The sequence below is a fragment of the Triturus cristatus genome, chromosome 4_1 (assembly GCF_964204655.1).
Source record: "Triturus cristatus chromosome 4_1, aTriCri1.1, whole genome shotgun sequence".
In the NCBI taxonomy this organism is placed as follows: domain Eukaryota; kingdom Metazoa; phylum Chordata; class Amphibia; order Caudata; family Salamandridae; genus Triturus; species Triturus cristatus.
In genome coordinates this window covers 517,395,035-517,419,776 of record NC_140585.1, presented here as the reverse complement: position 1 = coordinate 517,419,776, position 24,742 = coordinate 517,395,035, and the positions used below count along the sequence as shown (strand labels likewise).

General features: G+C 44.8%; 1 protein-coding gene across 3 annotated transcripts in view; it reads left to right on the top strand.

Annotated features, from left to right (window-relative positions):
• DNAI7 (dynein axonemal intermediate chain 7) overlaps positions 1 to 24,742 on the top strand; it is a 543,004-nt gene that overhangs the window by 270,002 nt on the left and 248,260 nt on the right. For all 3 annotated transcript variants that reach the window (XM_085652767.1, XM_085652765.1, XM_085652766.1), the window contains one exon: positions 3,856 to 3,979. In XM_085652767.1, coding sequence (XP_085508893.1) covers positions 3,856 to 3,979 — 124 coding nt within the window. The remainder of the gene's footprint in view (positions 1 to 3,855; positions 3,980 to 24,742) is intronic.

The following is a 24,742-nucleotide window of genomic DNA, read 5'->3' as shown; positions in this document are numbered from 1 at the left end:
GAAATAGTTGGGTTTCATGCAGCTGGTGATTTCGGACATGCAGGAGGGGAAGTTGGCCTGGGTAGTTGGTGTTTTGTCAAATAGGATTAGCCTGGGCATCATTTGCATAGGAGATGACATTTATTTCATGGGTGCAGATGATGCTGGTGAGTGGGTTCATGTAGGTGTTCAAAAGTGTGGGGCTGAGCAGAGAACGTTTGGGAACTCCGCAGATGAGGTTGGTGGCAGTCAAGGTGAAGGGAGTCAGGTTCACTGACAGGGTGTGATCTGTTAAGAAGGAGTAGATCCATCAAGTACAGAACCTTGTACGCTACCTTTGTGGACGTGTTGAATGAGTATTGGGTGGGAGATCATGTGGAAGGCGGTAAATAGGTCTAGCAAGATTAAGACCGTATTGTCTCCTCTATCACAGGTAGCTCTGACGGTAGTCTTGGTGCGTTGGTTAGACCTGAATCTGGGCTGGGTGGTGTTGAGGAGGTGGTTGTCATTGGGTTGGTCGACTAGCTCTTTGCTGATTTGTTCCAGGACTTTTTCTGGGTATGGTTGCACAGAGGTCGGTCAATAAAAAGTTTCTTTAGGAGGGGGAGTACTGTGATGCCCTTTCAAGTGACTGGTAAGGTGGCTGTATTGATCGAGTCATTGTGAATCGAGGTAAGGGCAGCACTGAAGGGGCCCAGCCCTTTGGCAAAGATGTGGTGCATGCAGTGGTCAGTGGGTGTCCCAGAATGTATGGACTGCATGGTTGCTGAAGTTTCTTCTGTCTTGATGGTGGGCCACATAATCAAGGTTGCATTTAATTTTTCTAAGTCATTCTGTACACCAATGTACTTGTGGCCTGGTCCTGTTAGTGTTGGAAGCTCTGAGTGGGGCAAGGGTGTCGGTGGTTTTTAGTGGGGCCAGGGTGACCACACTGGAGGTGATCCAAATAGTTTGAGTGAGGTTGTTCTGGTGTTGTGAAAGGTTGGTTTAAGGCTCTGGTTTCTTCTGGGCTCTTGTCCTAGTCTTGTTGTGTTGGTTGGGCACATTGAAGTAGACAATGGTGAGGTCAGTCCAATTCCAATTGCGTGCAGCCTGAAAGGTCAGTAGATAAGGGTAGCGTTCAGGGTGTAGTTGGTGATGTGCAGATGAAGGTCAGGTGTTCCATTCTGTTGTTAGTGTTCATGGCTGTGGTGGTGCACTAGATGTGCTCTTTAAAAAGTATGCAAAAGAAACAATTGATGGACGGAATGCTGGAAAATGCAAACATTCACCCCCAGTCAAAAGGATCTGGGTTAAATCCATCATTCTTTTGCTCACCACACCACCCCAGTTTGGACCGAGCCATATGCAAATCAGTCTTGTGGGAACAGTCCAGCCCGAACTGCCAACCTATTTAAAATGCAAACAGGGTGAATGGGACATCAGCCAATTTTTGAGAGATGTCTTCCCACCACCGGACTATAAATGATCTCTAGATTAAAGAAAAAGAGCAAAAGGGGCAACAAACGGGAGGTCTCAGGAGCCATGGAAAAGCAGCAAAGAGTGAGTGAAAGGCCAAAAAGGTGAGGAATGAGTGAGAAAATCAAGAACATGTGGGAAAGAATGAGTGAGGAAATCTGGGAAAAAGCAACAAAGAATAAGTGAGAAAGTCAAAGTAAAGCAGCAAAGAAAAAGTGAGAAACTCTTGAAGAAGAGGCAAGGTTGAGTTTAAGAATCAAGAGCAGGCCGACAGGAGGCAAAGAATGAGCGAGAAGCCAAAAAAAGGGCAAAGCAAATATTAGTAAGCAAGCGATAAAATGAAAAAAGCTTATGGCAATAGGTCAAGAGAGGCAAATAGATGGCATGAATGCAAGAGAGCAGAAGGTATAAGGAGAGAGAGAAAGGATATTTTCAAGAGGGTATATTTGTAATATATTGGTTGAAATGTACAACCTATTGATTTGAAAACATTACATTATGCTTTGAGTTCAGTTTGTGTACCTGCTGTTTTTTAAATCCTTTTTTAACACTGTGGTATTTTTGCCTTTCAGAAATACAGATAGTCATAGTATTGTTCTTTCTAGGAGCAGGATATTCCCGACCAAGATGTAATGGCGCCCATAATGTCTTGAATTGGATGGTATTTGCCTGCAAATGTCATCTTTACTTTACGTCTTTAAAGAGTAACGGCCAGATGTACAATAGTATTTTGTGGCCATAAAGCCTGCACTTCACAAACTCACAAGGGCTCAACAGCGGAACACCTTTGTGCAATGTATAATAGCCAGTTTACAACTCACATAAGGGATGCTCCCCTCCTGTATGCAATGTATCAATAGTATCTTATTCATAAAGGTGAAACTGTCCTATGAAACAACTTCCTCCTTTGAGGCATCATTACTTGTGGCCTCGTTGTGAGCTTACAGTGGTTCGTAGACTGCTTCATTCTCCCCAAAATGCCTTCCCTGGATGCGAACATGATTTTTAAAGCAGCACCTACCTCTTTAATGACATAGGCTGTTTTTAAAAATAAAATAGACTTCCACTGAACGCCCATGGAGGCCTGTTGTCTCTCTCCAGCTTCCATACCTGAATTTGCAGTAATTTGTAGTGGTGACAAAATGCCTCCTGACACATTAATATTGAAAATATATATTTTATGAATATACATTTTGCAGTGCAAATGGTTTATATCAGTTGAATCACAAAGTGAAGCACTGCTTGAAAAAAAAGTTGTGTGAAATTTGCACATGCTTGTTTGTGAACAGGGCTTTGTCCAATGACCCCGAAGCGTGCTTAGGGTGGAACCAGAACACAAGTTGATAGGACCCTAGAGATCAGCTGATTGTAAGATGCAGAAACTGAAGCAGAGATGGCACCACTTCACGGGTGCAGAAGATCTCGGGTATGCTTAATAATTAAGATGCAGGACAGAGGTGCCAGCTTCTTCTGCTAACTTGCAATAGCTTGAGCACCCTCAACCATTGTAGAATTTGATTTTGCTGTACAAGCTATTCCTGAAGAAAAGGGAAGATGTCAAGTCTACAGGTCTGTTTTTTTAGGTTTTACCTACAGACATCTTTAGCTGTTTGTTGGCTGACAGATCTATTACATTCAGTATAGGCCTAGAGTGTGCTTTTTGTCCACCCTGCTCATGATTCACTGAATTTCCTGTCTATCTCAGTTCCCTGCTCCTCATTCAATGGCTTTTCTCCCTAGTTTAGTGTTTGTTCCCTCGAAGTAGCATTTTGGTCTCGCAGGACTGTTTTTTTTCATTTAGCACTCCACAGTAGTTCATATCTTTTTTCCTTGCTTCCTGCCTGTCAACATCTTCTCCTTTATTTGTTTTAAAACTTTTTTTATACATGGACACATCACCCACTTTTTGATCGCTGCCCATTTTTGTTTAAGGTCTGGCAACCACAAAGTGCCACTGGGCTTCTCATTTGGTGCTATACCTTATTTTTTTATTTTCACTTTAGTTTTCAAAAAAGGCACCTGCAAGGTTGAAACTGTAAAGGGAAAAAAATCTAAAATGGCTGCCTGGGCATTACGGCGCATGTTAAACAGTAGCCATCTTGGAATGTTTTTTCTTTTACTAAGAAAACCCATTTCAAGATGGCCAGCTTTTGAAGGCGCAACCTATTGGGTTTGCCAGTAAATGCTTCTAAACGTCTAAAACCCTTTATGGTATACTATCGCTAGCTAATGGACACAATGCTGATATGCTTTCAATTCGGGAAGTAGGATGAATTTCTCTAAAGTCGGAGATATAGAGAGGTAAGAAGAATATACACACTATAAGATGGTTTCCAACAGTGATGAGGGCTCTCGTGAGCAGATTGGGACCAATTTATTTGGTATTCTTTTCTTTCTAAATGTATTATCGTTTTTCAGAGTTCTAATTCTATGATTGCTACGTCAGCCAAAGAAGGGACAAATGGTTTAACAGAGAACAATGAGCAATTGAAAGAAGACTTGGCTAACAAGACAGATGATCACAGAGAAGAGATTGCTAAAGGTACTTTATTAGTTCGTCTATAAGTATTATACAATAATGTGTGTTGAACGATTTGCATTCTTCTGTGATTGTGGCATTATTCCTTTAACTTCTAGCAAGTTCGCCATATGTTTTGCTGTATGAATGAACTCATAAACTGTACTCTCCGGAAAAGTCAGCCACTTACATCACATAGGTCCCGATTTAAAAATCCCGGCATATAAACCGACTACTCTATTTAGTCATACGTAAAGAGTAGGTGGCAGATTTACAAGCCCCTTGCGCCACTTTTGCGTCACTTTTCCCATTTTAAAAGTGACGCAAAAGTGGCGCACGGGGCTTGTAAATCTCCCCCCTTATTTCTTATTTTTGTGTGATTCTCAAAAAATACCCGGAGTTATCATTGAAATGTAAGACATAGGTTTTCAAGCGTAATACGATTTTATACATTTACTCATGGATATTATCTTCTCGATGGGAATTATTTATGCATCAGTCAAAAAGAATTGTGCATTTGCGCAAATCACTTTTTTAGTTTTTTCTTTCTCCTTAGGGAAACCATTTTGGGAAAAAACACTTATGCTATACTTCCAGTAAATATGGGCCTGCCCCCTTTCTTTCCATCTCAGGATAGGCAGTTCATTGACTGTTCATCAATCCTTTATTGTTTTCGGGCTGAGCCACAAATATTGCTTAATGCTAAATTTGGCATTATTAAAACAAGAATTAGCAAAGGTTAAAAGAGCGTCCACAATTCATACACTACAGTATATACAATGCTTTGCGGCCAACTTAAATTAATAAGATATTTTTCACATAACGAAATGCCTGGGCTGTTTGTAGAAAAGACGGTTGCTCCTGCCTTACATTGGAGTACATTTGTGTGTTCCCAGTTTTGTAAACTACTTGCTAGAGGTATGTTAATTTCCAAAACTGTATATGTTTGTGGATAGCTCACCCTGAAACGCCTTTTCTCTCATTCCAATCCCAAATGCAGTCCATGATCGTAAGGTTTCACCAGCCTTAACTCCGTGACTTTACAATCAAAAATTACTATTGTGCGCTTAAACAGTTCATAGGTGTGAAAAAGTAGTTGTGAATTGAACCCATTGTGTTTGATTTTATCCCCAGGGAGTCATGGAGGCGCTTTTTAGGATTCTTTAGTCCTGCCTGGGTGCCTTTCTGTCCATTGCCTTTTTATATGACTTTCAACTCTTGTGGGACCATTAGCGCAACGCATAGCTGTCTGGGAAGGTTAATTCACCAAATTCATTTAACATATGGGACATGAGCAGAGCCAACAAATTCTCACAACCTCTTAGATTTTTCCAATGGTTTCAAATGCCATACCCGACAGGGCCAAATATCGATTGTTGAACATTTGTCTTGTTCAGTACATGCAACAACTGTTTATTTGCCAAAGTCATTTGTAACATTAATTTAATAACACATTTTATTGAGTTTTCATGATACCAGCTGGGCCGTTGCCCTACATACATATATTGACACTGTTAGAAACAGGGTGTCCTGGGAGGCTAGGGCAAGCGCCAAAGCCAGGCCGAAACTCCCATTCTAGTCAGGGCGAGAGAGTTACACCCTGAGGATAACCCCTGCTCACCCCCTTGGTAACTTGGCAAGAGCAGTCAGGCTTATCCCAGAGGCAATGTGTAAAGCATTGGCGCAACACACACACACACACAGCGGCGACACACTACAAAAGAGACTCCACACAAGGTTATAGAAAAATAGCCTTTGTATTATAAAAACACATTAGAATGCAATCACATATTTATACACTGTGCCAACCGGCACCAGATAGCAATTTACAGGGGATTATGTACAGGGCCGCGCCAATCGGGTCGCTGCCAGAACCATCATAGAGCATCAACAGTAAATGCAAAACCACCAGTGATAAATGGATAACAGCCAGTAGCTACTGGTGAAATAGTGAACTCAGCATTGTCACACTAAGCATAAGGCATACCCACATTAGCTCAGGCATAACCTAACACATCTTAGCATCTCATTAGGCATAAAAACATGATGTATTCTCATATTCGGATGGGGCATAAGCCATGAGCATAAATCACATCCTGCATTAGGTATAATCATATGCATTAGGCATCACCATGATGCAGAAATGCATTAACCATAAATCATATAAGCAGTGAAGATAAAACATAGTCAGTAGTGCACACATAGGGATACCTAAAATAATTGCCCCCTACGTTGCAGCTGCCCGCTCCTGCAGTGCAGCTGTGACCAATGTGAGCCCCTACTCTGGGACTCTGAAAAGTAAATGGTGCCCCTAAAAGCATCTCTGGCACCACTGTCTACGCTGGAGCCCCACTCCGGGCCTCTGAAGTGAAAGAATGCCCAACGTTGCAGCTGCCCGCTCCTGCGGTGCAGCTGTGACCAATGTGAGCCCCTACTCTGGGACTCTGAAAAGTAAATGGTGCCCACACGTTGCAGCGCACGCTCCAGCGGTGCAACTGTGGCCAAGGTGAGCCGCCCTCCGGGACTCAAAAAGCATGTGGCGGTAACAGTGTATAGTTGAAGCCCCCCTCTGGGACTCTGAAAAGAAGATGGTGCCCACAAGAAAAGAAAAACGTCGCAGCGGCCCGCAACTGCGGTGTTGCTGTGTAGTCAAGAGGACCCTGTCTCCGTGCATGCTGGAGCCTTCCCCCCCCGGGGACTCAAAAAAAGAAATAGACTTTGCCAATAGCATTGCAGTGGCCCGCAACTGCGGTGCCGCTGAATAGTCCACCAGGTCAGAGCACTCTCTGTGCTCTAAGGGCAGCCCCCACCAGAAATCAGCTCTGGCGCCCCGGTGCCTCTGGAAGCGCCGCAATCCCCTCATTGCAGTTCCACTCACCAGGCCTGATGGGGACTCCTCGCGCTGCTCCCCCTGGTCACCGGACTTCCTCCTGCAGGGGTGAGGCACCGGTATGTGCCTCGGCAGTCCCCTGCTCGTTCAGGACCTTTCTGGACAGCTTTGCTGGGCTCTCCCCAGCACACAAGAACCCCGCCCGGCGCCTTGGCCCAACCGCAATCTCTGCCTTCCTCCTTCGGCCGCATGGGGATAGGCGGCCTCAGCTGCCTCCTACTCCGATTTCCGCCTCCGACCTCAGGCTTCCCCCACGACGCCCTCCTGTTGCCAGGCAACTCCCGGCACCAAGTTCAAGTTCAAGTTTATTTGGTTTAGTTCTCAGCTGAGAACCACAAATATTCAATACACGATATTAAACACTTTAGTTAAAAAAGAAAGGTTTTTATTCTAATACAAAGTTAAAATAAGTTTTAAAAAATGATATAATTTGTAGCAGACAAACTCATTTGGCGGAGCCTTACATAGTGTGATCAATTCCTGTACAGAGTTAATGCTACATTTTATATAAATTGGTTGTAAAAACCTTTTTCTTGCCTTTACCACTGTCGCATTGGGGCAAGTGAACAACAAATGTTCCAAGTCCTGCTCTCCACCATTACACAAATTACAATGAGTACTTGATTTTTCTTTTGGTAGCCACTTATATGTAAAAGGGAGTATCCCAAATCGAAGCAGTACAATCGATCTCCTAACGCTGTGCTTTAAATTAAAATTAATATACTGTTGTGTTTTCTTAAAAACCATAGTTTCTGCAACTTTTTATATAACGACAATATAGCGCACTGTTGAGAGTCAAGATCAAAGCTGAGTCTTGGAGTAAAGTGTTTTAAGAAGAGCTTCAGCTGAGCAGGAGTCCATGACTGTAGAAAATTAATATTAGCAGTAGATAACTTAAAAGCAATTAAAATATTCCTTGAAAATACATATTTCGAATATTCTTTACCAAATGTCTCTATTTTAAGTAAAGATCGAAGCGTTCCTTCTTCAGCATGGAGGAGGTTATATGCCAATCTGATGATATTAGTAATTCCTCTGGCATAGGAGCTGATTAATGAGAACTCGAGGCGGTGAGCTTGTACTGGTACAGCTTGAGACAGCTTTGTTAGTTTCCGTAAGATCTTCCCATCTTTTAGGTCTAGATAAATCCATTGGCTTATTGGGATGTATTCAAGAGCATATGACAGCACTGGTGGAATCTTGGCACTGTATACCTGAAGCAGTGAAGAAAAGTGTCTTTGTCCAGTTGAAAGATATAAGCGTGAAAGTGCCCTCACATGAACGTCGGATTTATTAGTCAGGTTCTGAATATGGAGCACATTTTGTAGAGACTTTGTGAAGATTCGACCTAAATAGGTATACTCATTTGTCACTGCCAACGTTTTTCCCCCTAGAGTCCAGTTGAATTTGGCACTCAGTTACCTTCCTGAAAACTGCACTATTTTTGTTTTGCGATGTTTGGTATTAAATAGTTTTCCTCCGTATATATGTGGAGTGCTTGCAGGCTTATTTGCAGGCCAAATGGTGTTAGGTCTAATATGATTACATCGTCTGCATACATCAAGGTGTGAATTTTGTGGAGGGCAATTTTAGGTGGAAAGTTGCAAATCTGTTTAAAACATTCAGGCAGATCGCTGAGGTAGAGTGAAAACAATAGGGGAGCAAGAAGGCATCCTTGCCTAAGGCCCTTTGGGGTCAGGATAGGGCTTGTGAGACCCTTTTCCCTCCTCATTTGAACCTGACATCAGGTTCCGGAATGTAATGATGTTATTATATGGAGTAATTTATCCGGGATACCCATTTTACTGAGTTTTCTCCAGAGTGTTCCTCTATCCACTCTATAAAATGCGGTAGTAAAGTCAATGAAAGCAGCATACACAACCTGGGATTTTATAGCCACATATTTGTCTAATATGGTTTGCAACACCGCAATATTGTCAGTGACCGAGTGCTTTGGTCTGAATCCGGCTTGATATAGGGGGATTAGTCCTGATGAAAAAGCCCAGTCCTTAAGGTGGTCTAATACTGCTGCTGTGAAAATCTTTCCTGTTGCATCTAGAAGGGCTATCTGTCTATAGTTTCCAGGATGCAGCCTTGAACCCTTTTTTGTGTATAGGTATTACAATGCTCCCCTTCCATGATTTGGGGATTTCCCGATGACAAAGATGTGGTTAAAAAGGGGAGATAACATCTTGCTCTATGCTTTAGGATTGCATTGGAGGACCTTGATCGGGATTTCGTCAGGACCCGTTGCTCCCGTTGATTTCGCCTTTTTTATATATAGCTCAATTGAAAAGGGACTTGGTGCTTCAATATTTAAAGATTTTACTTCTGGATTTCTTGCCAGATAATTAGAAATTTCTGACTTAGTATTTAATTTGTATAGATTGGCAAGGTATGATTCCCATTCTGCCGGAGGCACCGGGATGGCTTGTAATGTTTTTTTCGGGCCTGTTTCTTTAGCAATTATATTCCAATAGCCGCATCGGTTATTTTTTTTTGCTGCTATCTGAATGTCTACCCTGCTTTTATCCTGGGTTATTCCCTTGTTTTTTGCCTTTTCTCTTCTGCGTTGATTTTTCAATTTGTTAATTTCTAGCTGTTTTGATACAGAGTATTCAATAAACTGCGATCTAATCAATTTATTTAATTGTTTTGTATTTGTAACAAATTTTGGTTTTTCGTATTGATTCTTTGTTGGACCCCATTGTTTTAGCTTTTCCTGTAGTTTTTGTAATAACTTTTTGATGACCATTTCAAAGTTTATTATCGGATTTGTGGAGTGACTTATATGTAATAGTTGCGTTGTATCGATTATAGTAATGATTTTATTTAGTGTTACTGAATTCCATTGAATCCGTCTTTGGGCCTGATTTACCAAAATTGTGCTATGAATCTACATAATATGTCTTGAAAAAGAAAGTTGTGGAAGTGTCAATGCAGGGATGAGGAGAGGAGGCAAGATGGCGGTCGAGTGAGACCGTGGTGCGGATGGACCGTTGCTGGGGAGGTTACCGATAGCTTGGAGATTCTCATAACAAGCAATAGTAATCAACGGAAACATACGGAAACATACGGATACACTGAAGCGGAGAAGGAAAGAAGAATATGCCGATTAGCAAAAAAGTTTAAAAGTGTGTATTTGTTTAAGTTCCTGATGGTGCTGGAAATCGGAAAGACGCAAAATGCCTTGCCTAATATGAATGCGGGATCTACCTGAAGACTCTTGGCTCGCTCATCGGTTTCTCTGTCATCCGCTTCTTGTGCCGGCAACAGCTGTTGGCGCCACGGGAGTCAACGGAGCAATTACGTGCTGTCCGGGCAGACATAGCCGTTGAAGATTCCGGCCTTCAACTCCCTTGTAACGTCAACAGAGAGGGATCGGTGATGGCTCCTAAAAACGTCGGGTCCACCACCACGGCCAAGGCAAGGGCTGCAGCAGCGGCGGCGTCAAAGCAGGCACAACGAGAGGACGCCGTAAATGAAAGGCGGGCTGTCAAGGAAGTGGACGGGGGCTCTGGCGCCAGGACTCCGAAGCGAGGAGCTGCGGCATCAAGGAAAGCAAGCGCGGTCGGCCCCTCAGTTGCAGACTTCCTCCGCCGAACACCGGGTGGAGCCTTTCCGGGTCAAAGCAAGCAGAGTGAGCCAGCGAGTGTGGAGGAACCGCTGCAGAGCCGCTTGGGGGTCTCTGGAGCTCCAACTAGTAAAGTAAGGTCTAATTCACCTATGGGGGAAGTTGTGAAGGAGAACTTTGTGGATACTGTTAATGTTAATAAACTGCCTCAAAATGCCCTTACCATATCAGCTACAGTCACAAATCCAAACCAAAATGAAACGCTTCAAAGTAACTCCCCCATATCTATCCTGCAGCAGCTGACCACAGCTATAAATTCATCTATAAATAATGATAAGGACACTGTTGTCAGGGCTACCCCTGCATTATCTCCCGAGGCATGTCTCAAGGAGACCTCGGCTGGCATGGCTGACAGAGACACAAGCTCACTAAATCAGACGGTTATTGTGCCTAGTCTGTCAGGACTGAGTTACCCTATTGGCTCTCAAGATAAAAACACTGATAAAGCGGTTCACAGTGCCGAGACAAATAACAGGAAAACTGTAGATACAGATGCAGATAGGGATCCAACTGATTTTTACTCTTTTTCTGACGAACTTGAATGGTCAGACGAAACATGCTCTTTATCAACGGGGAGCGATAATGAAAATGAGTCTTGCAATGGAGCCCAAAAAACAGTAGTCAGAAAAAGAAAGGGCCACCAAGGCGTGACTGAATTGGCATGGGATTATACCCCTACAACCCAACTTTCCCCGAAACAATCTACAGATTATACGCCAATTAATGCCTTACATTCACCCCGTCAACCAGCTGCTCTTGGCCCTACTGATCTGCCTTCCGGCCCTCCTGCTACTTTGGACACAGTAATGGCAACGGTTCTCCAAGCAATCGCAGCACATAGGGAAGAGACTGCACATGACGGGCAGAAGGCCCAAGCTACTCTACGGAAAGTCCAAGGGGTGGTAAGGAGACTAAATAAAACTGTTAGTTCATTTAATGACAGAATGACTAACTTCGAATCTCGGATAGTATCTAAGGAATCTGAGATTGCTGTTAATCATGAGTTAGTAGAGTCACATGAAGCAGAGCTCTCTGATGTAAGATGAAAGCTAGAGGACTTCGAAAATCGCCTCTGGAGAAATAACCTCCGCGTTCTGGGTGTTCTTGAAACATTAGAAGGGGAGGATGCTCGGTCTTTTATTATTAAAGTATTTCGTGACTCTCTACCAGAACTGTCTAATTGGAACTGGGACTTAGAAATACAACGAGCTCATCGTGTGCCTATGTATTTAAAACAGCCTGTGTGCCCGGGTGGGTATCCACGTGCAATTCTAGTTTATTTCGGTAACTTCCTCCTCAGGCAGGCAATATCTGAGAAAGCTAGGCCAGAGGCGAAGCGTGTGAGTGGCACTATCTCCTATTTCGTCCGTCCCGATTTCTGCCATGCCACAGTGGAAAGGAGATGGCGTCTTCGCCAGTTGATCAAACCTTTCCAGGAGAAGAAAGTGGCGGCTTACCTGAATAACCCAGGCCGCCTCAAAATAATTAATGGAGGGGTTACGAAATTTTTCACATCTGAAATCAAGGCCAAAGAGTATTTAGACGGATTATGATTCTTCAATTTAAGTGCTGTGGAAAGTTGATATAATAGGAGGCATTTATCACAGAAACGAAATTTAAATTAAGGTGTGAGGGCACAAGTGGTAACTCTGACGCAATGGGGTTTTTTTTTTCTCCTTTGTAGTATTTCTTGGTCCTCTCCTTTTTTTTTTTTTTTTCTTCTTTTCCCACTTCATAATTTTTTTTTTTTACGAGTTTTTTTTCCCAACCCCTCAATAAATAAAGTGAGCTCTCGATTCCGGGTAAATGGTTATCATTATGCTATAAGTATAAGGTTCCAGCATCGGTCTTTGTTACGCACATTCATCAAACAGACTCTTTTGGAGTCTGAAAGCCTCACTGAGGGTGTGGGGGGAGGGGCGGGGCGGTGATAAGGGGGGGTTGAAAGCTGGAAGGGGGGGAAAAGCAAGGGAAAAAATGGCAACTCCGTACGTATATCGAATCTTAAACCAATTGATAGAATGTTTTTTAATTATAAAGACACAATTTTGGAGATCAACTGGACGACGCTATGGGGAAGCTGAAAATATGCTCTTGGAATGTGGCTGGTCTTAATGATAGAGCTAAGAGAGCTAGTATTTATGAAGTAATTAAACAAGGGCTTTACGATATTCTCTGTTTCCAAGAAACCCACATTACATGGGAAGATAGGGACTTACTAAGAATACCTGGGTATAACTTGTTAGCAACCACTTCACAGTCTTCCAAAACCTGTGGTGTAGCTATTTTTGCCAGAAGTTTTTTGGGTCAAGCTAAACGCAAGCTAGCAGACGCCTCTGGTAGATGGGCTATTATTGAGTAAGAACCCGGAATTACAATTTGCTCAGTCTATGCTCCCAATCATGACGATCCAAACATATTGGAGGATTTAGAGCTCAAGCTGGCTTCTTGGCCTAAGGTATTGATTTTGTGCGGTGATTTGAATATTTCTCTTAATCATGTAGGAATGCCTTATAACCAGTATTTGTCCACCTACACAGGAAGAAAACCCAAAGTTTATAGAGCGATCTCTCAACTCAGAGATAGTTTGGGCCTAATAGATATCTGGGCTTTTAAACAACAATTTGATCCTGGTTCTACTTATTTTTCATTTCAACATAATAAATACGTGCGAATCGATTATATGTGGGTGGTTAGTGAACAGACTTCGGCTGCTGAAATTGAGAGAAGTCCCAAAACACTTTCTGACCATAATATGCTTACTCTTACTATTAATTTGGCTAATCTTTATAGGCCCCGTTTCAACTGGACATTCAACAGGAATCTTCTCTCAAATAGAAAGTATATTGACCACATAAAGATTTGGACACAGGGGTATTTCGATTGTAATCGATATAGTACTTCGAGGGCTATAGTTTGGGACTGTTTCAAGGCTGCTCTCAGGGGAGAGACTATGAGTTTTGTAGCCAAACAAAAGAGAGAGGCAAATTCGGTCAACCAGCAGCAGATGCAAGACCTTGCCAAAACTGAACAAGAACATACAACCGCTATAATGGAAGGTGGGGACGGCAAAACTACATTATGTAAAATGCTAATTCTTAAAACTATGATCAATAGCAGGATCAATCAAAAGGCAGCTGAAACCTTTCAAACTAGCCGTAACAAACTGTACGAAGATGGGGAAAGGGTTGGAAAGCAACTGGCCCTACGCACTCGTCAGAAACAATCACTTAATAAAATTAGCAATATCCAAGCTAACGGTATGACTTATACCGATTCAGATAAGATACTAGAGGTATTTAAAGGATATTATGAAACTCTCTACAGAAACGAAGAGACTCTTGAGATAGATGAAATAAAAGAATCTTTACGGCTTTGGCTAAAAGAATGTGGATGTAATAATATTCTTGACGTAGCCTCTAGAGACGATTTAGATAAAGATATTACGCTAGTGGAGGTACAATTGGCTTTAACGGATCTCACTTCTGGCAAGGCAGCCTGTCCGGATAAGATCCCCCTGGACCTCTATAAAATTCTGGGAGAGGTCATCATACCATATATATTAGATCTCTGTATTGGTATACAGGGTAATGGCAATACGCCTCTATCTTGGAAGGAGACCAACATAGTGATATTTCCCAAGAAGGGCAAGCCCCCAGAACTTCCCACTTCGTATCGCCCGATTTCCTTAATTAATTCAGACTCAAATATATACGCAAAGGTCCTGGCTAATCGGCTCAGGAGGGTGGTAGAACATCTGGTCTCCCCGTGGCAGCATGGTTTCATTACTCATAAAGGAACTACGGATCATCCTCGTAGGGTTATATCACTTTTTGACATCATGGCTGCAACGGGGGGCCAGATGTCTATGATCCTCCTGGACGCCGAGAAGGCCTTTGATCGAGTCTCATGGAAATACATTTGGGCGATATTGGATCTTAACAACTTCGGGGCCTGTCTTATTAGATCTGTACAGGCAATGTATCAAGATCCAACCGCTAAAGTTCAGACGATGGGCTTAGAATTTAGATCATTTAACATCTTGAGGGGTACAAGGCAGGGGTGCCCCTGCTCTCCGATATTATTTTCCCTTTATATTAATCCGTTGATATTGAGATTATTGGCAAGTAATGCGATAATACCGATTAAGACAGGCACGCATGAAACTAAGATACTTGCTTATGCCGATGACGTAGCGGTCGTAACACCAAACCCCACTGAGGCAATTCGAGAAATTGAGACTATAACCCAGTCCTTCGGGGTCTTGTCCGGATACTCTCTGAACCGCGAAAAAACTGTCATTATCTGTACAAATAATATTTTATTCAATGATCCCAGAAAGGCAAATAATGCTGTGTATTTAGGCGTCTCTATATCTCCGCAGATCGAAAATATTAATAAGCTTAATTATGATCCCCTGCTTGAAAACATAAAAAAGGATCTTTTGAGGGTTAATAGTTTATATCTTTCAATAATTGGTAGGGTAAACTTTGTTAAAATGAACATTTTCCCGAGGATATTGTATTTTTTTCGTGCGATCCCTATAATGGTTGATGTGGTGATTATAGCCTTAGAATTGCAAATTTCTAAATTTATTTGGGCTTACGGTAAAATTAGGAGATCCCCAAAATTCCTCTTCCTACCGCAGGAGAGAGGGGGTTTGGGGCTTCCAAATTTGACTCTATATTTCTGGGCTAGTCTCCTCCAAGGGATGTCTTCACTATTTAACACAAACCCAATAAGTAATAACATACCCGGGATTGGGATCCCCTCAATATATGAGTTAGCTGTAGGGGAGAAAGCAAAAGGCCTTCTGCTGAGACAGATAGAACCATCGTACTATAAGAAGGTTACGTTCAAAATTATTAATTGCGCTTGGAGGATATGGAAGAAAGTCTCTAAACACCTGGATATTTCAACAATCAATAAATATACACCACTATGGCACTCCTTTATTTTCTCTAGGCAAGTCAATAATGATATTGCTAAGAGGTGGGAGTGTCTCGGACTGGTATCAGTGGGGGATTTTTTAGACGCTGAGCCTCGTGTGAGGTTCTCCAATCTCCAAATAAAATTTAACATTCCGGCATCTGACCTCTTTAAGTATGTCCAAATAAATACTATTCTTTCCTCAAAACTCTCAAAAATTTCAATGTTGAATATTTCTATTCTTGATCATATTCAGGGGAAGAATTTTTTTAATATAAGTATATTCTATGAATTGCTGCTTGAACAACAACATGACGATTTGGAGAAAATAGAATCATCCTGGGCATCTAAGCTGAATAATCCAAATGTCGACATTGATAAGGTCCTCTCCCTTTCTGATAAGGTTTTTCTAACATCAACCCTCAAGGCCCAACTTTATAAGACTATATACAATCTATATTTTACACCGGCAAAATTGTTTACATGGGGGAAAAGAATAGACGATAAATGTCCCAGTTGTGGTCTAGGCCCGGCCCATTTAATACATATGCTCGTTTAATATAGTAAATTAACTATCCTTAAATCAAAAGTATCAGTCTTCTGGGAAGAGGTATTCGGGCATGAAGTTCATATGTCCCCGACACTTTTCTTATTAGGCTATGATAATACCCTAGGGCATAGTATAGAAGAAGAAACATGCCTGTTTCTGGGTATGGCTGTATATAGGCTAATATTGTCTACACTATGGAAAGACATGGATTCTCCTAATTTTCAAGTTTGGATAACCCGGTTCTTGGGGATATTTAAGAAACGGCAATTTATTCAGCCAAGGGTAAAAAGGCTAGACAGCGTGGTACTCACATTTGGCTGCCTATTATTTCCTGGAAAAATAGGTTTTAGTTTTTTGCCTTTATATTATACCTGCAATTGGTCGTACTTTTGTGACTAAATGTAAATTAATTTAATGTAAATAAATATGTATGTGCGAAATACTCTGGCCACAAAATGTATAGCTTCAACATGTCTTAGCATTTTTTTGTTTTTTTTATTTTTCTATCATTATTTATTTGTCTCTTAATGGATTTATGTATGTAGTTATAATAATGAAATATTGTCTCAATTGTCGTCCATATCGTTGTACGTATTGAAGTTGCTTAATAAACATTTTTTATTTTTGTGCAGCATTCCATGGAAACTTTTTTTATAGCTCTCCCACATCGCCGAGAATGTCATAATGGAACGGCTTCGCTCGCGACTCCGCGTGATGTCATCGGAGCCATAAGAAGACTTCGTCGGTGTTCTGACGTCAGTTCTCTTTTTACCGCGTCGTAGACGTGGAACGGTTTTTCTAGGACTCTCCATTTCTTAGTAGTTTGTTACTGTCTTCTGTAATTGTAGCAGTGCGATGGCTGCTCAGAAAATGTCTGGGTTTAAACCTTGTAGGGAATGCAGGGTTCATATGTCCATCATGGACCCCCATGATAATTGTCTTTGGTGTCTGTTGTCTGACCATGACATCGAGGAATGTTCTTCGTTTTGGCGTATGAATCCGAAGGTCCTCAAGGAGAGGGAAGCTAAATTGTTCAAGGCCTGGGTGAAAAAGCAGAGGAGGATCCGGAGAAGGACAAGATCAAAGTTCAAGTCACTGACTTTACTCACCTCGAAGTGTTTAAGGAAGCACCAGAAGAAGCAGCGTCATGGCTCCTGACGTCACTCTTCTAAGTACAAGTCGCCAAAGTCAGGGTCCCCAGCTTTACGGCATCACAGGAAAAATGAGGTTTTGCCTTCCCCTTCACCCCAGGTGACTACGGCTTATTCTCTGACTCCGAGGGGCTTTCCGACGCCCGGGGAAGCGACACCTTCACCTCAGACCATTCCGCTCCTGGCTCTGGTGTCTCCGGCACCTCAACTACGGGTACAGATCTTTCGCATTTCTTAAATGCGATGTATGGTATGTTTGCCAGGGTGGCTAACCCTTCTGGTTCACTTGTGGGCCCCATGGGGCCGCTGTCTTTCAACATGGGCATACTACCTCAATATGCCCAGGCACCTTTTATGCTGTATATGCAGATTACCCCGAGTTGGCCTCTTCTAACACCAAGGTTCTTAACGCTGATACCATCCCACAAGGGAGGGAAGGATGTATTATTCTCCTGTGCTATCGGGCTCCGGTCCGGCACGATCTCGACTTCGTACGGCACCCCTGGCCATCCCTGGAGTGCCTCCATCAACACCAGCTCCAAAGTCACTGGTGCCACCACTGCTAATGCCCAAGATAAGATCAAGAAGGGAGGCACAGAGGCTTCTGGAGGAGGAAGAATTCCAGGAGCAACAGGAAGAGGTTGAGGAAGGGGAAATAGTGTATCCCATGCATGAGTTTGAAGGGCTTCAGGAAGCTGGTGGGCTAGATACGTCACCAGAGTGGGAACTTCCTTCTCCTAAGAGTGTTCCATCACAGGTGGTCTCTTCCTACCACTCAATCATCACGAAGGCGGTTGATCTTCTTGACTTGCAGTTGCCCACTGCAGACATTAAATCAAATATCCTGATGGAGGTTCTTCACTCTTCTTCATCTGTGACAGAGCCTCTGCTCCCATTTAATGAAGCTTTCACAGAGCCCATACTAGAAGTATGGGAAAACTCTATTTCTGCCTCAGCTGTGTCCAGATGGGTCGCAAGGCGGTACAAAGTTGCGCCTGGGGATCCAGCTATTTATCTACACACCCTTCTCCTGAGAGCTTGGTGGTTCAGGCGTCATGCTCTTCAGAACAATCTTTTGGCTCTTTTCCATCCACACCTAGAGATAGGGATTCAAAAAAGATATGGAACAATCGGCGAAGAAGGTATTTTCATCAGCCAGTATGGCTTTAAAGTCAACAAATGCAACATGCCTACTGGGTTGCTACATCCATGCGTTGATGGCTTCGGCTAAAGAGGTGGTCCCTAAACTCCCAGAGGATGTCCAAGGCCACTTTGTGGAGGTGCTGTTGGACACTCGGGTTGCGGCCACTATGGGTATTCAATCTGGGCTTGACACTACTGAATGTTACTAGAGTGATGGGATCCTCGGCGGCAACTAGGAGGCACGCCTGGTTGAGAGGGTCTAGTCACTCCCCAGATGTTCAGGCCACCCTTTTGGATTTACCCATTGATGGCTCTCGACTTTTCCGAACCAAGGCGGATTCCGCGCTACAGCACTTTAAAGACTGTAGGGTCTCTGCTAGATCACTAGGCCTGCAGTCGTAACCTAGAGGATTTGGTTACCTAAGATTTTGGGGCTTTGGAAAGGCTACTCCGTTTCGGGACCAGCAGCAACAACAACAGCTGGCAAACCTGCTATATAGATTATACAGAGGGAAAGGTAGATTTCGCCTGCGAGGCTCAGATTGCTAACAGGTCTTCTCCTACTACTCCTCCGCCTCTCCTGTTTCCCCAGCTGGTTCCGCAGGGAAGCAGCTCTAGATCCCATATCTTAGAGCATGCTAGACCCGAGGGAGGTTGGGTGTCCCATTTTCTACGAAATTGGAGATCTGTTACATCAGATCTCTGGCTTTTAGATCTTGTAGAAAATGGATACGCCCTTCCTTTCCCAGAGCTTCCCCCTCCTTTCCCGCCTCATCAGGGTTGGTGTTCGGAGGACAATCTGTTGCTCTGAGGTTATATCTTTGCTACAGAAAGGTGCGATAGAGGTGGTTCCGGAGCAGGAAAGGGGTCAGGAATGCTACTCCCGGTATTTCCTGATCCCCAAAAAGGACAGACGTTTGAGACCGATCCTGTACCTCAGGATCTTGAATTTTTACCTCAGGCAGGAGAAGTTCAAGATGTTGACCTTGGCTTAGGTTCTTTTGGCGCTGCAGCAGGAAGACTGGATGGTGTCGATTGATTTACAGGATGTGTATTTTCACATTCCCATCCTGAAGTTGCATCGGAAGTATCCCCGTTTTACTGTGGGCTCTCAACATTATCAGTTTGCGGTCCTTCCTTTCCGTCTTACATCCGCACCACGGGTCTTCACAAAGATGATAGTGGTGGTAGCAGCACATCTCAGGAGGTCGGGGATTCCTGTTTTCCCCTATCTGGATGACTGGCTGTTCAAAGCAAAGTTCCATGAGATGGTGCTGCATCATCTGCAAGTGATAACACTGCTGTTGTTTGACTTGGGTTTTTCGATAAATGTACCCAAATCTCACCTGGTGCCTTCTCAGTGTAACCTGTTCATAGGGTCAGTACTGTGACACTACTAGTAGTTGTGCTTTTCCGCCTCCTCAGAGGATTCTAGACAAGCGACTATTCCAGTTCTGAAGGTTCTGCGCCTGCTAGGTCTGTGTGCTTCCGGCATTCTGTTGGTCAACCATGCACGTTGGCACATAAGGGGACTCCTGTGGTGCCTCTGCAGACAGTGGTTTCAAAACAACGGAGATCTCAGGGAGGTGGTCAGAATCTCCAGAGACACTGCAGCGGATTTGTCATGGTGGAGTTTTCCAAGCAGTCTGTCCCAAGGGAAGCCTATCAACCTCCTTCTCCAGTGGCCACAGTGATAACGGATGCCTGCACTTTAGGGTGGGGAGCTCATCTGGGCATCTCGAGGTCAAGGGTCTTTGGTCTCCAGAGAAAAGATTGTTTCACTTCAATCTTCTAGAATTGCGGGCGATACATTTGGCTCTCAAGGCCTTTCTTCCCTCCCTTTGCGGTCAGTCAGTTCAGTTCCTGTTGGACAACACCACCACGATGTGGTACATCAACAAACGGGGAGGAGTAGGGTCCTATCGTCTCTGCAGAGGCTCAGGACCATCAGATTTGTGTAATTGCAAATCATCTGGCCGGGGTGCTGAATGTGCGTGCCGACAGTGTCAGTCGCCAATCACAAGTGGCGTCTTCATCGGGAGGTGGTCCATCACATTTTCAGGATGTGGGGATTCCTCGTTGGACCAGCTTGCCACTCTCGCGAACGTGCACTGCCCGTCGTTCTGCAGTCTCCAGTGTCCGATGTGGGGATTGTTGGGGGAACCGTTTCAGTTAGATTGGGGGCTCTCAGCTTCTTCATGCGTTCCCTACCATACCCCTGATTCCTCGGGTTGTGAGGAAGGTTCGCCGGGACCAGGCCCAAGTCAGGTTGATCGCCCCGAATTGGCCAAGAAGGGTGTGGTACACAGACCTACTTCACCTTCAAAGTCGAGGAAGCACAAGAAGAAGAGGAGGCATGGCTCTCGGCGTCGTTTGTCGAAGGGGAAGACTTCGAGATCACCTTCTTCGGCGCCTCAACGTCGACAAAAAGACTTTGTGTCTCCATCGCCTTCGCCATCTCCTCAGGTGACTCCGGCTAATTCTCCCTCTCCAAAAGGAACTCTGGCGCGGTCGCCGACGCCGAGGGGCTCTCCGGAGTCGGAGGGCTTACCAGTTCAGGATGAACCCTCTCCTGTACACGAGACTGGTCCTGTGGCTCCGCCTGTGGATCTGACTGTTCCTCAATTTCCTACACGTGGTTCAGATCCTCCGCATTTTTTGAATTCTATGTATGGTGTTTTTGCCAAGGCAGCCTTGCCCTCCGTAGCACCTTTGGGTCCCGTGGGTCCGCTGGTCTTCAATTTGGGCGTGCCTCAACATTATGCCCAGGCACCCTTCGTGCCCTTTATGCCGACGGCGCCGTCATGGCAGTTTCGGGCCTGAGGTTTTCGACGCCGTATACGGAGTCCCCAGCGCTGTCTGGTGGCCCTTCTTTTCTGCATCGTACGGCGCCGATTCCTGCATCGGACCCTCCTTCGACGCCGGCTCCGGAGCTGTCGGCGCCACGTGTGGCGCTGCCGACGCCGCAACCAAAATTGCGTTCGACGACAGAGGCGTAGAGACTGTTGGAGGAAGAACAGTATCAAAGAGAAGAGGTTGAAGAGGGGGAGATAGAGGAGTCTGTCAACTATTTCGAGGGGATTCAGGAGGCTAGTGGCCTGGACACTTCCCAAGAGTGGGAGCTTTCTTCTTCAAGGGCTTATCCACCTCAAGAAGTGGCTCTGTATCATACTGTTATTAGAAAGGCTGAGGAGCTTTTGGACTTGCAATTGCCTACAGCAGAGTACAAACCTAATTTGCTCACGGAGGTTTTGCATTCACCATCTTCGATAGTTGAGCCTCTGTTGCCTTTTAATGAGGCTTTAACTGAGCCTATCCTGGAAGTGTGGCGTAAACCACTCTCTTCTCCTGCTGTATCTAAATCTGTGGCAAGGAGATATAGGTCTGCTCCAGGAGACCCTCCTTTTTTCTCTTCTCATCCATCCCCGAAAGTTTGGTGGTACAGGCGTCCTGTTCTAAACAGTCTACAGACGCTTTTCCTCAAGCTCCTGCTGACAGGGACTCTAAGAATTAGAGCAATCGGCTAAGAAAGTCTTTTCTTCCTCTAGCATGGCACTAAAGTCAACCAATGCTACATGTTTGTTGGGACAATACATACATGCCTTGATGGATTCTGCTAAGCAATTGCGCTCAAGTAGCCTGATGAGGAGCGGGAGCATTTTATGGCGGTTCTGTCGGATGCTCAGGCTGCTGCTCGTCAGGTTATACAGTCTGGCCTGGACACAGCTGATTCGGTGGTCAGGGTTATGAGCTCCTCCATAGTTACCAGGAGACAGGCTTGACTCGGGTGCTCTAGGTTTTCCCCAGATGTACAGGCTACCCTTCTTGATTTGCCCTTTGATGGATCAAAACTTTTCGGGGAGAAGGCTGATTCTGCGCTTCAGAGATTCAAAGATAGCAAGGTCACAGCAAAATCCTTAGGGTTGCAAACTCAGTCAAGGGGGTTTGGATATACGAAGTATCGAGGATTTGGAAGGTCTTCCTTTCGTAGCTTTCGACAGCCTCAGCAACAGCAGCAGCACCAGCAGCAAAATCCTTTTTACAAGTCCTACAAAGGGAGAAACAGGGGTCACCAATGTGGGTCGGCCCGTAATCTCTCCTCCTCCTCTTCTACCTCCCCTGCTCCCCCTGGTAACGCAGGAAAGCATCCCTAGATCCCCCGTCCTGGAACATGTGGGTCCTATAGGGGGTCGGCTGACTCACTTTCTACAGGGTTGCAAATCGGTCACGTCAGACCTTTAGGTTTTAAACCTTGTAGAGAATGGGTGCGCCCTTCCCTTTCGGGAATTTCGTCCACCTTACCCTCCTTGCCACGGTTTCTGTTCAGAAGATCATTTGCTTCTTCTCCAGAAGGAGGTCCTTGCCTTATTACAAAAAGGTGCGATATAGGTGCTTCCGGAGCAGGAAAGGGGTCAGGGATGCTACTCCCGGTGTTTCCTGATTCCCAAAAAGGATGGCAGGTTTCGTCCGATCTTGGATCTCAGGGACTTGAATTTTTACCTCAAACAGGAGAAATTCAAGTTGCTGACCCTTGCTCAGGTTCTTTTGGCGCTGCAGCAAGAGGACTGGATGATGTCGATCGATTTGCAGAATGCATATTTTCACATCCCCATCCTGAAGTCGCACAGGAAGTGTCTCCGTTTCACGGTAGGGTCACAGCACTACCAGTTTGCGGTCCTATCATTTCGTCATACTACAGCACCTCGGGTCTTCAAAAAGGTGATGGCAGTGGTGGCAGCCCATCTCAGGAGGTCAGGGATCCCGGTTTTTCCCTACTTGGACGACTGGCATCTCAAAACGGAGTCGCCGGAGATGGTGCTTAATCATCTGCGAGTAACAACTCAGCTGTTGTTCAACTTGGGGTTTTCAATAAATGTGACCAAATCTCACCTGGTGCCTTCTCAGCGCAACCTGTTCATAGGGGGGGTTCTGGATACTACAGTGTGTCGAGCTTTTCCACCTCCACAGAGAATTCTCGACATTCAGAAGATGATTCCTATGTTTCGCGATGGAGCGGTTGTTCAAGTCCTGATGGTCCTACGCCTGCTCGGTCTGTTCGCTTCCTGCATTCTGTTGGTCAGTCATGCACGCTGGCATATGAGAGCACTCTAGTGGTGCCTCCCCAGGCAGTGGTTTCAACACAACAGAGATCTCAGGGAGTCGGTCTGAATCTCCAGAGACGCTGCAGCGGAGCTGACTTGGTGGAGTGTGCAGGGCAAGCTGTCTCAAGGAAAGCCCTTTCAACCTCCTCCACTGGTGGCCACAGTGATCACGGATGCCTCCACTCTAGGGTGGGGTGCTCATCTGGGGGATCTGTAGGTCTTTGGTCTTTGGTCTTCAGAGGAAAGGTTGCTTCACATCAACCTTCTGGAATTGCGGACGATATGTTTAGCACTAAAGGCTTTCCTTCCTTCCCTTCACGGTCAGTCAGTTCAGGTCCTGACGGACAACTCTGCCCCGATGTGGTACATCAACAAACTGGGAGGTGTGGGGTTGTTTAGTCTCTGTCGAGAGGCTCTGCGACTCTGGTCCTGGGTTCAGGGCCATCAGATTTGTGTGTTTGCAAATCATCTGGCCGGGGTGCTGAATGTTCATGTGGACAGTCTCAGTCGGCATTACTCGGCCGATCACAAGTGGCGGCTTCATCCGGAGGTGGTCCATCACATTTTCGAGATGTGGGGGTCCCCTCGGTTGGACCTGTTTGCCACTCACGAGAACGCACACTGCCTGTTGTTCTGCAGTCTCCAGTATCTGATGCAGGGGGCGCTGGGGGACGAGTTTCAGTTTGATTGGAGTTCAGAGCTCCTTTATGTGTTTCCTCCCATACCCTTGATTCCTCGGGTTCTGAGGAAGATTCGCCAAGACCGGGCCCAAGTCATATTGATCGCCCCGGATTGGCCAAGAAGGGTATGATACACAGATCTTTTTCACCTCTCATTGCACCCTCCGCTCCGTCTCCCTCTCCCTCTATTGGCAGACCTCCTCTCGCAGTCGCAGGGGCAGGTTCTACACCCCCACCTCCAGAGCTTGCACCTTCATGCCTGGAGATTGAACGGGGCAACCTGAGTTCCTTCTCTCTCCCGCCGGTTGTAGTGGATGTTATTTTATTGTCCAGGCAACACTCCACCAAGTCTATTTACTCCTCCAGATGGTCTAGGTTTTCCAAATGGTGTGGAGAGAGGTCTATTGATCCTTTAAAGGCTCGCTTGTCAGATGTACTTCAGTTTTCGCTATTTTTGGCTCAGCAGGGTTGTGCTGTGGCCACTGTTAAGGGCTACTTATCAGCTTTGTCTGCGTTTTTTTGTTTGCCGGATCAGCAGTCTTTGTTTAAATCTCCCATTGTTTTGAGATTTATTAAGAGCCTTACCAATAGGTTTCTGCCTTCTCCCTTTATTATGCCTCAATGAGATTTGAATCTTGTTTTGACTTTTTTCATGGGTTCCCCGTTTGAACCCTTACATAGTTATCCTTTAAGACTCCTGTCTTTTAA